We start from the raw sequence: 15,743 nt of genomic DNA, 5'->3' as shown, positions 1-15,743 counted from the left end.
TAGACAGATGACACACCTATACATAGGGAATCCTACACCCCAACACAGTGAATATAAAAACAACAATGAGCACATGCAGTGGGCAAATGACGAGCATGCAAAATATAGAGTACCAAGTTGATTCTGCTCGTCATTTGCCCACTGCATGTGCTCATTGTTGTTTTTATATTCACTGTGTTGGGGTGTAGGATTCCCTATGTATAGGTGTGTCATCTGTCTAGCCTATTAGGGGTACCTTTAGCATATCATCACTTCCGGATGATGCTCCCAACAGTGGAGACAGGTAGGCCCAACTCCTTGGAAAGGGTTTTGTACCCCTTGCCAGCCTTGTGATCCTCCACGATCTTGTCTCTGATGGCCTTGGAATGCTCCTTTGTCTTTCCCATGATGACCATGTATGAGTGCTGTTCACAAGTTTGGGGAGGGTCTTAAATAGTCGGAAAAGGCTGGAAAACGAGATAATTAATCCAAACATGTGAAGCTCATTGTTCTTTGTGCCTGAACTACTTCTTAATACCTTAGGGGAACCAAGCAGAATTCTGGTGGGTTGAGGGGTTGAATAATAAATGACCCTCTGAAAAAACTTTTCACAATTTAAAAAACAAAACAAAAAAACAACATTCTTTTTTGCTGCAGTGCATTTCACACTTCCAAGCTGATCTACAGTCCAAATGTCACAATGCCAAGTTAATTCCAAATGTGTAAACCTGCTAAATCTGCAGGGGGTTGAATACTACTTGTAGGCACTGTATGCACATTGAGAACTTGGCCTTAAAGAAGTTGTCAAAAATCTGCAGTATGGGAGACTACATAATAGCTACTCTTCACCCATCAGCTCAGAGATAACTGAAAAATAGGGATTGGGTCTGCAGACGCGAAACTAGTGAAAATGCAGAATACATGTCAAATATTGGGCAGAAATAATGTTATTCCTCAAGCATATACAGGTATACAGGACAGCTAATTCTGTAATGCCACGTAAAACAATAGGCTATTATACAAGAAGCATTAAGGGGAATCATATTGAATTGAGTCAATTGCAAAAACACATTTTTTGGGGCTGTGTTTGACTTACCATGTCATTCTTGTTTTCAAGGAAGATACTGAGCTTCTTAAGAAAAGACACAACAAGAATAAGTAGTTCAAAATTATCTCTGTCTAGTGCTTTTACCAGCATATGGACAATATTCTTATTTCTCATCTTCAGTTCGGTGCGAGTATCTTCAGCAAGGTTAAGCAACAGGTAGAGAGTAACTAAAAAATAAATAAACTACTTAGATTCGGTTATCAAACTGAGCATTGCTCATAATCTACACAAAAAGATTACATTTAGGGGTGGTGGGATGCAGGAAAACAATCACCAAAGAAAGACTGAAAAGTACTCAAGATAGCCCTATAAAATCTAATGTTTTTAATAATTATGACAGCATGCAATCTGCCTAAACAGATTTAATCCTTTTAAAATCATGGTCTATTAAAATCATGTTTTTTTAAGAGCACAATTTTGTCTTTTAGAAGGCCATATGCTAAAAATAAGGCTGCAAGGACATCACTTTTAGGCCTCCTTTGCCATCTCGGAAAAAGGGCTTCAGACAAAATCCTGGCAGAGTCTTTGAGAAAAAATGTAAACTCCGCAACTCTAGACTCCGATTAAACATTTTTCTGGTAGTCCTTCTCTTTTAAGCGATAAACAACAGTGTAGTCTGCTACACTTTTGTGTCCATCTTAAAGGGAACCTGTCACCCCCCCCTCAGGCGTTTGTAACTAAAAGAGCCACCTTGTGCAGCACAAATGCTACATTCTGGCAAGGTGGCTCTTTTAGTTATGATGCCTGCTCATGCTGAAATAAACGTTTATAAAATGTGCCCCCTCATACCCTGAAATGTTCCCGGAGGCAGGTCTTTCCCTCCTAATGAGACACAGCACAGCCATCACTCCGAACCTGTTCACGCCGGGCGCCGCCTCCTCTTCCAGCATTATCGTCCCCGGCACCTGCGCTGTAAGTACGAAGGGCAGCGCAACTGCGTACGCCCGGAAAAAAAAACCTAAATGCACAGGCGCCGGGGACGATAATGCCGGAAGAGGAGGCGGCGCCCGGCGCGCACAGGTCCGGAGTGACGGCTGTGCTGCGTCTCATTAGGAAGGAAAGTCCCGCCTCCGGGAACATTTCAGGGTATGAGGAGCCACATTTTATAAACATTTATTTCAGCGTGTGCAGGCATCATAACTAAAAGAGCCACCTTGTCAGAATGCAGCATTTGTGCTGCACAAGGTGGCTCTTTTAGTTACAACGCCGGAGGGGGGTGACAGGTTCCCTTTAAAAGACAGAAACCACCAGAAAAAAAAAATCAAATAAAATCAAAATTTGAAGATTTTGGATTCACTTTGCCTCATTAAAATCAACACCTCTTTTGAAGGTTCCCGATCTGAATGCCCTTTCTGAATGCACCAAGAAAATACTTTGGCCAATTTGTTTGTTTTTTGGGGGAAAGATTGAGCTTTAAAGCAAATCGATGACAGAACTAGAATCATTTAATTGTTTCATCCTTTCATAAGTTTGATGGCGTGGAAAATAAGGGAAACAAGTAAAATAATGCATATTTGTATTTCCCTTTAACCCCTTTCTGACATTAGACGTACTATCCCGTCGAGGTGGGGTGGGCCCCTATGACCACCGACGGGATAGTACGTCATATGCGATCGGCAGCGCTCACGGGGGGAGCGCCGCCGATCGCGGCAGGGTGTCAGCTGCCTATCGCAGCTGACATCCAGCACTATGTGCCAGGAGCGGTCACGGACCGCCCCCAACACATTAACCCCCGGCACACCGCGATCAAAGATGATCGCGATGTGCCGGCAGTACAGGGAAGCAACGCGCAGGGAGGGGGCTCCCTGCGGGCTTCCCCGAGCCCCTCGCAGCTACGCAATGTGATCGCGTTGCTGCGAGGGTCTCTTACCTCCCTCCCTGCCTGCTCCAGGCCCGGATCCAAGATGGCCACGGATCCGGGTCCTGCAGGGAGGGAGGTGGCTTCACAGAGCCTGCTCAGAGAAGGCACTGTGAAGCCTGCAGTGCTCTAAGGCAGATCGGTGAGTGCTGTGCAAACTGTCAGATCATCGATCTGTGATGTCCCCCCCCTGGGACAAAATAAAAAAGTTAAAAAAAAATTTTCCCTAATGTGTAAAAAAAAAATTAAAAAAAATATTCCTAAATAATAAAAAAAAAAAATATTATTCCCATAAATACATTTCTTCATCTAAATAAAAAAAAACAATAAAAGTACACATGTTTAGTATCGCCGCGTCCGTAACGACCCGACCTATAAAACTGGCCCGCTAGTTAACCCCTTCAGTAAACACCGTAAGAAAAAAAAAAAAAAACGAGTCAAAAAACAACGCTTTATTATCATACCGCCGAACAAAAAGTGGAATAACATGCGAACAAAACGACAGATACAAATAACCATGGTACCGCTGAAAACGTCATCTTGTCCCGCAAAAAACGAGCCGCCATACAGCATCATCAGCAAAAAAATAAAGTTATAGTCCTGAGAATAAAGCGATGCAAAAATAATTTTTTCTGCAAAATAGTTTTTATCGTATAAAAGCGCCAAAACATTAAAAAATGAGGTGTCGCTGTAATCGTACTGACCCGAAGAATAAAACTGCTTTATCAATTTTACCAAATGCGGAACGGTATAAACGCCTCTCCCAAAAGAAATTCATGAATAGCTGGTTTTTGGTCATTCTTCCTCACAAAAATCGGAATAAAAAGCGATCAAAAAATGTCACGTGCCCGAAAATGTTACCAATAAAAACGTCAACTTGTTCCGCAAAAAACAAGACCTCACATGACTCTGTGGACCAAAATATGGAAAAATTATAGCTCTCAAAATGTGGTAATGCAAAAAATATTTTTTGCAATAAAAAGCGTCTTTCAGTGTGTGACGGCTGCTAATCATAAAAATCCGCTAAAAAAAATCGCTATAAAAGTAAATCAAACCCCCCTTTATCACCCCCTTAGTTAGGGAAAAATTAAAAAAATGTATTTATTTCCATTTTCCCATTAGGGCTAGGGTTAGGGCTAGGGTTAGGGCTAGGGTTAAGGCTACAGTTAGGGTTAAGGCTACAGTTAGGGTTGGGGCTAAAGTTAGAGTTAGGGTTTGGATTACATTTACGGTTGGGAATAGGGTTGGGATTAGGGTTAGGGGTGTGTCTGGGTTAGAGGTGTGGTTAGGGTTACCGTTGGAATTAGGGTTAGGGGTGTGTTTGGATTAGGGTGTCAGTTATAATTGGGGGGTTTCCACTGTTTAGGCACATCAGGGGCTCTCCAAACGCGACATGGCGTCCGATCTCAATTCCAGCCAATTCTGCGTTGAAAAAGTAAAACAGTGCTCCTTCCCTTCCGAGCTCTCCCGTGTATCCAAACAGGAGTTTACCCCAACATATGGGGTATCAGCGTACTCAAGGCAAATTGGACAACAACTTTAGGGGTCCAATTTCTCCTGTTACCCTTGCGAAAATACAAAACTGGGGGCTAAATAATTTTGGGGGCTAAAAAATAATTTTTGTGGGAAAAAAAAAAGATTTTTTATTTTCACGGCTCTGCGTTATAAACTGTAGTGAAACACTTGGGGGCTCAAAGTTCTCACAACACATCTAGATAAGTTCCTTGGGGGGTCTAGTTTCCAATATGGGATCACTTGTGGGGGGTTTCTACTGTTTAGGTACATTAGGGGCTCTGCAAACGCAATGTGACACCTGCAGACCATTCTATCTAAGTCTGTATTCCAAATGGCGCTCCTTCCCTTCCGAGCTCTCCCATGCGCCCAAACGGTGGTTCCCCCCCACATATAGGGTATCAGCGCACTCAGGACAAATTGCACAACAACTTTTGGGGTCCAATTTCTCCTGTTACCCTCGGGAAAATACAAAACTGGGGGCTAAAAAATAATTTTTGTGGGAAAAAATTTTTGTATTATTTTTACGGCTCTGTATTATAAACTTCTGTGAAGCTCTTGGTGGGTCAAAGTGCTCACCACACATCTAGATAAGTTCCTTAGGGGTCTACTTTCCAAAATGGTGTCATTTGTGGGGGGTTTCAATGTTTAGGCACATCAGTGGCTCTCCAAACGCAACATGGCGTCCTATCTCAATTCCTGTCAATTTTGCATTGAAAAGTCAAAATGCGCTCCTTCCCTTCCGAGCTCTCCCATGCGCCCAAACAGTGGTTTACCCCCACATAAGGGGTATCAGCGTATTCAGGACAAATTGTACAACAACTTTTTGGTTCTAATTTCTTGTCTTACCATTGGGAAAATAAAAAATTGGGGGCGAAAAGATAATTTTTGTGAAAAAAAAATGATTTTTTATGGTTCTGCATTATAAACTTCTGTGAAAAAAAGTTAAATGTTAATTTTTATTTAAACATTCCAAAAATTCCTGTGAAACACCTGAAGGGTTAATAAACTTCTTGAATGTGGTTTTGAGAACCTTGAGAGGTGCAGTTTTTAGAATGGTGTCACACTTGGGTATTTTCTATCATATAGACCCTTCAAAATGACTTCAAATGAGATGTGGTCCCCAAGATAAAATGGTGTTGTAAAAATGAGAAATTGCTGGTCAACTTTTAACCCTTATAACTCCCTAACAAAAAAAATTTGGTTCCAAAATTGTGCTGATGTAAAGTAGACATGTGGGAAATGTTACTTATTAAGTATTTTGTGTGACATATCTCTGTGATTTAATTGCATAAAAATTCAAAGTTGGAAAATTGCCAAATTTTCAAAATTTTCGCCAAATTTACGTTTTTTTCACAAATAAACGCAGGTAGTATCAAAGAAATTTTACCACTATCATGAAGTACAATATGTCACGAGAAAATGTCAGAATCACCGGGATCCGTTGAAGCGTTCCAGAGTCATAACCTCATAAAGGGACAGTGGTCAGAATTGTAAAAATTGGCCCGGTCCATAACGTGCAAACCACCCTTGGGGGTAAAGGGATTAACCCCTTAGTGACCGAGCCAAATTTTTGAAATCTGACCAGTGTCACTTTATGTGGTAATAACTCTGCAACACTTCAACAAATCCCAGTGATTTTGAGATTGTTTTTTCGTGACACATTATACTTTATGATAATGGTAAATTTAGTTCAACAGTTTTTGTGTTTATTTATAAAAAATATAAAAAATTTGAGAAAAATGTTAAAAAATTAGCAATTTTCTAAATTTGAATGATTATCCCTTTAATCCAGATAGTCATACAACAGCAAACCATTAATAAATAACATTTCCCACATGTCTGCTTTACATCAGCACCATTTGTAAAATGTTATTTTATTTTGTTAGCATTTTAGGAGGTTTAAAAATGTAGCAGCAATTTTTCATTTTTTCAAAGAAATTTACCACATTTATTTTTTTAGGGACTTATCCATGTTTGAAGTGACTTTAGGGCTCCCATATATTGGGAAACCCCCAAACGTGATACCATTTTAAAAACAGCACCCCTAAACATATTGAAAACTGCTGTCAGGTAGTTTATTAACCCTTCAGGTGCTTTACAGGAATTAATGCAAAGTGGCATGACAGAAATGAAAATGTGTATTTTTACCACCTAAATGTTGCTAACTTCTAAACAGATTACTATAGCCGTCAGACTCTAAGGCCGCTATTTGGTCATGAATTGCCATCGCAAACATCAGGACAACAAAATCATGATCTGAGGGCACCAATTGGGATAAAGAAGAAGCCCCCACACTCTGTTAACCATTTATAATGATGTAGTCACTATTGACAGCAGCATCTAAGGGGTTAAACAGATTTAGAAGGTGCAAATACTGATCATGGCTGATGCAGCAAGTTGTCAGCTATAGTGTACAACCAACAAATGCTGGATTGTCATCTGTATGGGGAGGCTATTCTCTTATATCTCAGGTCAGTTAAAAGACGTATTGGCGGTCATTAAGGGGTTAAATATATCCAACACTATGAGACTACTTTTAAAATAAAAAAAAAAAAAAAAAAACTAACTGAATCTATCTTTACAAAATGGCAGGTGAGGAATATTTGTCCAGCCTATTAATATTGGAGCTAATTGGTCACTCATGTGATGGCAACTACGGTACTCTGCTGAGCTAAACTGAATTGGATTGGTTGTGCTATGCAGCAACGCTTTCCTTCAGACACATTTCATGTAGACTGTATATTCCATCTATACTCGCCCACTTCAAAGTAAAAGTTTTTTTATTCAAATAAATTTTTATTAAGAATAACAAGGCAATTAACATGTTACATTTACATTTTCAATATAGAGTATTTCCCCCCCCCCGTCCCCCTTCAAACAGCCCCCTTCGATCCCAAAGCCCCCCACCCCCACCCCACAAAGCAGCTCATCTTGTTAATTACTACCATCATTAAAACAATAGAGTATCTAATCCCTCAACCATTCGTATAAGCCACACTTCACATTACTATCCCATAGCAATCCATGGAGACCACATTTTATTGAACGTTTCAGTTTTCCCTTTCTTCTTATAAATCCCTTTTTCCAGTGTCAGGCCCTGTTTCACATACTGGAGGAACTCTCCTCTTGACGGCGGCTCTTCCCTAATCCAGTTTCTAGCTATCACCTTCCTAGCCATATACAACAATCTGGCTATAGCTATCTTTAGGTGTTTATCCACTGCAATCTCATCCACGCATCCCAACAAACAGACAACTGGATCCCTTGGCACCGTGCATCCATACGCACCTTCCATACGACTCAAAACTACCACCCAGAAGGCAGCCAACCTCGGACATGTCCACATCATATGGAAAATGTCTGCATCCGTAGACTTACACCTCGGACATTCAGAGTCATTACGCAATCCTGCCTTATATAGCACCATCGGAGACCTATAAACCCTGTGTATCACATAGAGCTGTGACAGTCTATACGGTTCACTCAGCGACAGTCTTGGGATCCATTCCAACACCGACTCCCAAGTCTCGTTATCTATTGGGCCCAAATCCCTTTCCCATTTAGCTCTTGCCATTATTGGAAACCCCAATAGAAAAGTGTGCAACAGATCCCTGTACAGAGTGGATATGACTCCTCCAGTCGTCCCATCATTACACACATACTCCAGTACTATATCCCTTTGAATCCTAATACCTCCGTTCCTACTCTGAGCTCCAAAAGCATGCCTCATCCGCAAATATTGATACTCCCCTGCAGACCCAAGACCAAATTCCGCCTGCAATTGGGAAAATGATTTCAGTTCACCTTGTTCAATTATTTGATACACATACTGAATCCCTTTGCCCAACCACTCTATCAGTACCCCCAATGCCTCAAATTCTTTCAGATTGTTATTATGCCATAGCGGCGAGTATCTAGTCAAGTCCGTGATCCCACGTATGTGCCTCAATCTACTCCATAGCTTGCGTATCAACAGCAAAGTCGGATATAGCTTCCCCAAACTCTCCAAGGATCCATCCTCCAAACATTGCACCACTGGCCTTCTTTTTGTCACCACCTCCATCAACCGCTGCACTTCAAAGTAAAAGTTAATGAAAACGTCTGTTACAAATACACTAAGAGAGGTAAAATATATTATTCACCAGCAGGCTAAAAGGGAATATATCAACATAATGCTGATGAAGGTTGAACAGCTAAAGTGCAGCTCTACCTACCCCTTAGAAGCTGTTCCTGCTTGACAAGAAGTCCCTGGTATTTTTTGTAGGTTTTCTCATATTCTTTTATTAAGGATGGGGTTTCTGGATCATCATCAAGTATTCAAATTAGTTAAGAGATATAAAAGAGAACCAGTCATCATGAAATGCTGTCCACTCTACAGGCGCCATGTCATAGAGAAGGGGGATACATAGTTTTGTGAGAAAAGATTTACTATAACTCATGTTTTAGTCACTTAATCCACTGCTCTTTCTAGGATTTTCAGTCCATTTTGCGGTCTGATCAGTGACTGACAGTCTACCCACCCACAGGAAAGAATAATAAAAATAAAAAAAAGAGGTTAAATGATCGAAACACAGGTTATTCAGAATCTTTTCTCACAAAACTGTATAATACCCACTGGGCACATCAGGTGGGCATTAGAATAATAATGAAAATATTGCAATAGTAGAAAGGTGGCTCTTTTTCTCAAAATGAGACCAACTGAAGCCATTTGGTGCAGTCGTTTGCACACAACTTCATGTGGCTGCGAAGCCTTAAGATAACACCACCTAAAAAAACAGAACTGCTGGAAAGAGACTGTGGATTTTTTACAAAGTTGTAGAGGTATGTTTTTAGGCTTTTTTTGACACCTCAGCCAGCGCGCGTTGGTTTCAGAAACACTTGAATCATTAACAGGTGCCTCCATGCGACTCGCTAAAAATCTTACTCTAGTCAGGGGCCAGTAAGATTTATGACGTATAGCACACAGATAGTCATGAATTAGACGAGCGGGCGTCATCATGCCCTATTCGGTCTTCCCCAGTTGGGCAAAGCAGATTGAAACCAGCATGAAAAATGTTGTAACTTTTTACGGTGCCGTATGCGGATTTTCTGTTATGACAGATTTCCAAAAAGGGGCCAAAGTCTTGATTACTGTATATGTTTATTATATGCACTGGAAAAGTTTCCAACAAAACGGACGCCAAGTGTCTGGCCATTGCATTCAGAGTTCCAACTTATGGCAAAATTCCATGCAGCGGCAAAATACGGTAATACCACATGCTACTTTTCTTAAAAATGGAGGATAGTATTTAATGCACGCCATTGGCATTTGATAATGTAGATGTCTGAGGTTTCCCTTGGGAGAAGCTCCTGAAAAAAACCTTGTTAGCACAGCACAGATGCACAATAAAAGACGCAAACAAAAGCTAAATTCTTACAAAAAAAATCAGAAATCTTGGAATTTCCACACAAACGAATACCAGAATCACGCTTTCTGTAGTTATCAGCAGCCTCATATACATAAACAGCGAAATCCTGTTTCTGACCCACTGCCTTTATTAAAGTATTTTTTAGGATGTGCTCACTGTCAAAGGTCATTGTAAAGGAAGGGGAGCAGGTGAGTATAGGCCATCACCCTGTACCCTGTGTAATCTACTCTAAGGCTACGTTCACATTAGCGTCATGCGACGCAGCGTCGCCGACGCACGACAACGCATGCGTCATGCACCCCTATCTTTATCATTGGGGACGCATGCGTTGCGTTGTCGTGCGTTTTTGGAAAAACGCACGACGCATGCGTCGTTTCACCGCACCTGGGTGGTGTCGGAGACGCTACATGTTGCATTTTTGTAGCGTCTTAAAAACGCACGCGTCGCACTTGCGTCGCTCGTGCGTCGTCATTGCGTTACAATTTTCCATTGAAACCAATTGACAACGCACTTGCGTCGTTAAATAACATTAAGCAAAAAAGTGTCTAGACAGTGAAAACAGTGATAAAAACATCCCCCATATATAAAGAAAATGTTGGATTGTTTGTCACTTCTGCTGCAGGCTACACATCAGGCTACACATCAGACCAGACTGTCTTTTTTTCTTCCTCCGCTATCCAGAGATGTAAGTATAGAATGATTCTGTGCATTTTCTATTTTTTTTTTTTTTTAATTGTTTTTGCAAGTTGTGTATTATATTCTGCACTGTGGTTGTTTAAAGATATTGTTGTATTTTTAGTCTGGTTGTGATGTATGGCGTTGTATAGGATGGCGTTTCATTGTCTGCGGCCTTGATTATTGTTCTTTCCAGGATAGATTTTTCTTTTCCGTTTATTGGTTTGGGGGTGTTTTTTTGTATTCAGTTGTGATGTTTTATTTTTGCGTTATATGAATTTTATTGTCTCCGGCCATGTTGGTTTTATTGTAAAGTATGGTAGTATAGAATGATTCTGCGCCCTTTTATTAAATGTAATAATTTTTATTGCAAGTTGTGTATTATGTTCTGCACTGTGGTTGTGTAAAGACATTGTTGTATGTTTCTGGCTGTGATGTATGGCGTTGTATGGCCTTTTATTGTCTCCGGCCCTGTCGGTTTTATTGTAAAGTATGGTAGTATAGAATGATTCTGCGCCCTTTTATTAAATGTAATAATTTGTATTGCAAGTTGTGTATTATGTTCTGCACTGTGGTTGTGTAAAGACATTGTTGTATGTTTCTGGTGTGATGTATGGCGTTGTATGGCCTTTTATTGTCTCCGGCCCTGTCGGATTTATTGTAAAGTATGGTGTGTTATTGCCGTTTCTGCCCTTAATTTTTGGGGGTTGTTAATTTTTTCCTTTCAAAAATCTATTGTGTTTTTTGTGTTGCTCCGTGCATACTGTACATTTTTTTTAAACAAAACTCTCTTTTGGGATTACGACATAGGGTCTGTTGTATATTTGTGTTGTTATCTTTAGGCTTTTGTTTACTCTGGCATTGGGTTGTCTCTGCCATTGTTTCTTTTAATCAATGTGGCAGTGTTGTTTGCTCAGCGTTAGTTCAGTTGGAGTGCAATGTTCTTTGTGGTTGAAATGTAAATGTTTTTTTTTTGTTTTTTTTTATATTTTACTATGTTCCGCTGTATTGTGCATAGGTGCATAGGAAAAATGTTATTTTGTTCTTTATTTCAGATTTGCATTAGTCATGGCCAGTGACTCAAGCCAAACCCCACCGCTGAGCAGTCCGGTGAGTACATGATCTACTATTGCTTACTATTCGCTGTCATTTGTAGATGGGTCACTCACCTTTTTGTAAACTATTTTGCAGGCTTCTTCAAGTGAGGAGGAGAGCCAGGAGGAACAGAGGGAGCAGGAGCAGAGACCACGGGACCAAGCTGTGGTTGCAGGATGGCGAGTAAGTTTTTATGTCAAACCTATTCCTTTTTTTTCTTTAATTTTTTTGTTTTTGCGGGTATGGGGGTGGTGGGAGGGGGGGTGGTGGAGGTGGTAGGTGGCGGTGGAGGAGGTAGGGACAACATTTTTTTATATTGCAAACATTAATATTTTACATTTATTCTAGGTTTCACAACGGGCCCATGATGACCCACTGAATATTGACATGATGGTGGCATCCATAGAGGAACGGGGCCCGTTGTGGGACAGCCGTGACCCCCGGCACGCGGACCAGGGCATCTTGCGCCGTTTGTGGATAGAGGTGGCACAATCGCTGTGGGATGGCTTCGACAGCGCTTCCCCCACGGGCCAAGCTAAATTTCGTAAGTATTTCCAAAATGCTGCTGTGACCCATCATGCCAGGATTACACAGCCGTCTGTGATGTCTTCTATTGGGATTGCACACGGTTGCGTAATCGTTTTCAATATTTTCTCTAAAACTTATATTTTTTTATTAAATTTATACACAGTTAAACAATTGAAGACCACATGGCGCTCCATGAAGGACCGTTTCAAGAGGGGCCTGAAAAAGGAGGGACAGATCCGTAGTGGTGCTGCAGCGTCAAGGACCTCTGTCTACAAATACAACCGTATTTTGCAGTTCTTGCGACCGGTCCTTGACAGCAGAGAGTAAGTATAGTACCTATGCACACACCTAGTTTTTACAACATGCATATTCACGTACTATATTCCAGCCACGTAGCTTATTGCCCAGCCATTTTTTTGGGCAAGTACGAAGTATAGAAATGAAGAAAAAAATTCAAGCTCACCGAGGCGTGAAAAGTAAAAAATACATACTTTTATTCACTTCAATCATAAGCAGAGGATGAAACATCAGCACAATACAATAGACACTATCTACGCGTTTCAGGTGACAGGGAACATCAGACCTGAAACGCGTAGATAGTGTTTTTATTGTATTGTGCAGATGTTTCATCCTCTGCTTCTGATTGAAGTGAATAAAGTATTTAGTTTTTACTTTTCACGCCTCGGTGACCTCGAATTTTTTATTCATTTCTGGTCTTCTCACGCTTGACACAGCGGCTCCGTGCTCTGAGCCTTCTGGGATTACTACAATGGTGAGCTTGACTTCCTATTTTTTTCCCTGAAATCCAAAGTATACAGAACACAGAAAGATAGTAGATTGGCAATGCCCGGGCAATATTTCATAGTGGAGTAGTATATTGCCCATCCAGGTGTATCCCAGTTTTTTTACACAAAAAAACTTAAAATATACCGTATATACTCGAGTATAAGCTGACCCGAGTATAAGCCGACCCCCCTAATTTTGCCACAAAAAACTGGGAAAACTTATTGACTCGAGTATAAGCCTAGGGTGGAAATGCAGCATTTACCGGTGAATTTCAAAAATAAAAATAGATCATTATTTCCCCATAGCTGTGCCATACAGTGCTCTGCACCGTTCATATTTCCCCATAGCTGTGCCATATACGGTGCTCTGCACCGTTCATTATTGCCCCATAGATGTGCCATATACGGTGCTCTGCACCGTTCACTGTGCCCCATAGATGTGCCATATACGGTGCTCTGCACCGTTCACTGTGCCCCATAGATGTGCCATATACGGTGCTCTGCACCGTTCATTGTGCCCCATAGATGTGCCACATACGGTGCCCTGCACCGTTCACTGTGCTCCATAGATGTGCCATATACGGTGCTCTGCACCGTTCACTGTGCCCCATAGATGTGCCATATACGGTGCTCTGCACCGTTCACTGTGCCCCATAGATGTGCCATATACGGTGCTCTGCACCGTTCACTGTGCCCCATAGATGTGCCATATACGGTGCTCTGCACCGTTCACTGTGCCCCATAGATGTGCCATATACGGTGCTCTGCACCGTTCACTGTGCCCCATAGATGTGCCATATACGGTGCTCTACACCGTTCACTGTGCCCCATAGATGTGCCATATACGGTGCCCTGCACCGTTCACTGTGCCCCATAGATGTGCCATATACGGTGCTCTGCACCGTTCACTGTGCCCCATAGATGTGCCATATACGGTGCTCTGCACCGTTCACTGTGCCCCATAGATGTGCCATATACGGTGCCCTGCACCGTTCACTGTGCCCCATAGATGTGCCATATACGGTGCCCTGCACCGTTCACTGTGCCCCATAGATGTGCCATATACGGTGCTCTGCACCGTTCACTGTGCCCCATAGATGCTCCACATAAATCTCTGCCGCCGCCGCTGCTGCTGCAATAAAAAAAAAAAAACACATACTCACCTCCCTTGATTGCAGCTCCCGGCGTCTCGTTCCGGCGCCTCCATCTTCCCGGCGTCTCTGCTCTGACTGATCAGGCAGAGGGCGCCGCGCACACTATATGCGTCATCGCGCCCTCTGCCTGAACAGTCAGAGCGCAGACGCCGGGAAGATGGAGGCGCCGGCCGGGAAGATGGAGCGACGCTCGGCGGCTGGAACGAGGACAGGTGAATATGATATACTTACCTAGTCCCAGCGATCCTCGCGCTGTCCCTCTGCCTGGTCTTCGGTGCCGCAGCTTCTTTCTCTATCAGCGGTCACCGGCACCGCTGATTAGAGGAATGAATAGGCGGCTCCACCCCTATGGGAGGTGGAGCCGCTTATTCATTTCTGTAATGAGCGGTCCCACGTGACTGCTGAAGAGGGGAAGAAGCTGCAGCACAGAAGACCGTGGGACGGCAGGGACAGCGTGAGGATCGCTGGGACTAGGTAAGTATGCCTCAGCGCCCTCACCCCCTCACCCGCCGACCCTGCCACCCACCTTGACTCGAGTATAAGCCGAGAGGGGCACTTTCAGCCCAAAATTTTGGGCTGAAACTCTCGGCTTATACTCGAGTATATACGGTAATAGACACGGCATACCTTCTACTGCAAGGCAGGTTATGTTCCCATGGTTGCTCAGCTCGCAGGACCTGTGATGACGTCTTGGTCACATGACCGTGACGTCATGGCAGTTCCAACGATAAGCGTAATTGTCAGGCGTTACAAACCGCAACCATGGGTGACTATTTTGAAATAAATAAATGCATTCTTTTTTTAATATTGATGCGGCATATGCAGTGTTAATATTAAAAGTAGGTTAATATTAACGGCGGCAATGGATACCGCCGGTAAAGTTAATTAATGACGCATGTGAAATGTTATATTTAGTATACTAATGGTTTCCTTATGTTTTCACAGAACACACAGCAGCACCCGCGAGACTGTCCGACCCTCTGGAGCGGTCCTTCGTGAAGCGCCATCTGAACCGTCGCAGCCATCCCACAGCGAGAGCAGTTCTGCACCACCACAATCTGGCGAACCGGCAGCCGGTCCATCAGATGTTCCCCTGGCCGAGGCCTCTGTCGCTCCTTCCTTTGGGTCTTCCCGACAGCGTCAGCGGGCCTCGGACAGGGCGGTCATGCCCGAATTTTTACATTTGAGCACCGTATTCCAGAATGGTTTCAAGGCGCTGTGCGATAAAATGTCCAATATCGACCGGCGTCTTGAAAACATAGAATCGGAGCTCTCGAGGCCGGCCAAACTTTTTTTAGTGCCATTCACAAGGGCATGGTTGAACATCTTACGCCGGAACTCCAGATTTCGGTCATGCAGGGCTGCAACAACGCATATGTCACTGCTCTGCAGCAGGCTCGGGTCATGCAGTCAGCGACTACAGTGCCCGCAGTACCATCGCTGGCTGCCATGACTCCGACTCCTGCTGCAGAGCACCACCACAGAGCTCCGCGTGCCGAGGGCCACCGCCACCGCCACCACAGAACAGAGCCCCAAAGTTCTGCTCCTGCCAGGCCTTCAAGGGCACACAGACGGGAAGCCGACCCACACCCAGAGGGAGAGAGGAGGAGGAAAAAAAAAGAAGAAGACGACGACAAG

At 42.9% G+C, this 15,743-nt stretch overlaps 1 protein-coding gene across 2 annotated transcripts in view; it reads right to left on the bottom strand.

The window, feature by feature from the left end:
- The window catches only part of KIFAP3 (kinesin associated protein 3), a 562,094-nt gene that overhangs the window by 335,272 nt on the left and 211,079 nt on the right, over positions 1-15,743 (bottom strand). For both annotated transcript variants that reach the window (XM_069737137.1, XM_069737138.1), the window contains exons 8-9: positions 8,675-8,773; positions 1,076-1,254 (exon numbers count right to left, since the gene is read on the bottom strand). In XM_069737137.1, coding sequence (XP_069593238.1) covers positions 1,076-1,254; positions 8,675-8,773 — 278 coding nt within the window. The remainder of the gene's footprint in view (positions 1-1,075; positions 1,255-8,674; positions 8,774-15,743) is intronic.

Source organism: Ranitomeya imitator, chromosome 8, assembly GCF_032444005.1.
Source record: "Ranitomeya imitator isolate aRanImi1 chromosome 8, aRanImi1.pri, whole genome shotgun sequence".
NCBI classification, from domain to species: Eukaryota; Metazoa; Chordata; class Amphibia; order Anura; family Dendrobatidae; genus Ranitomeya; species Ranitomeya imitator.
Note: the sequence above shows the minus strand (reverse complement) of the source record. Positions and strands in the feature narration are given on the sequence as shown.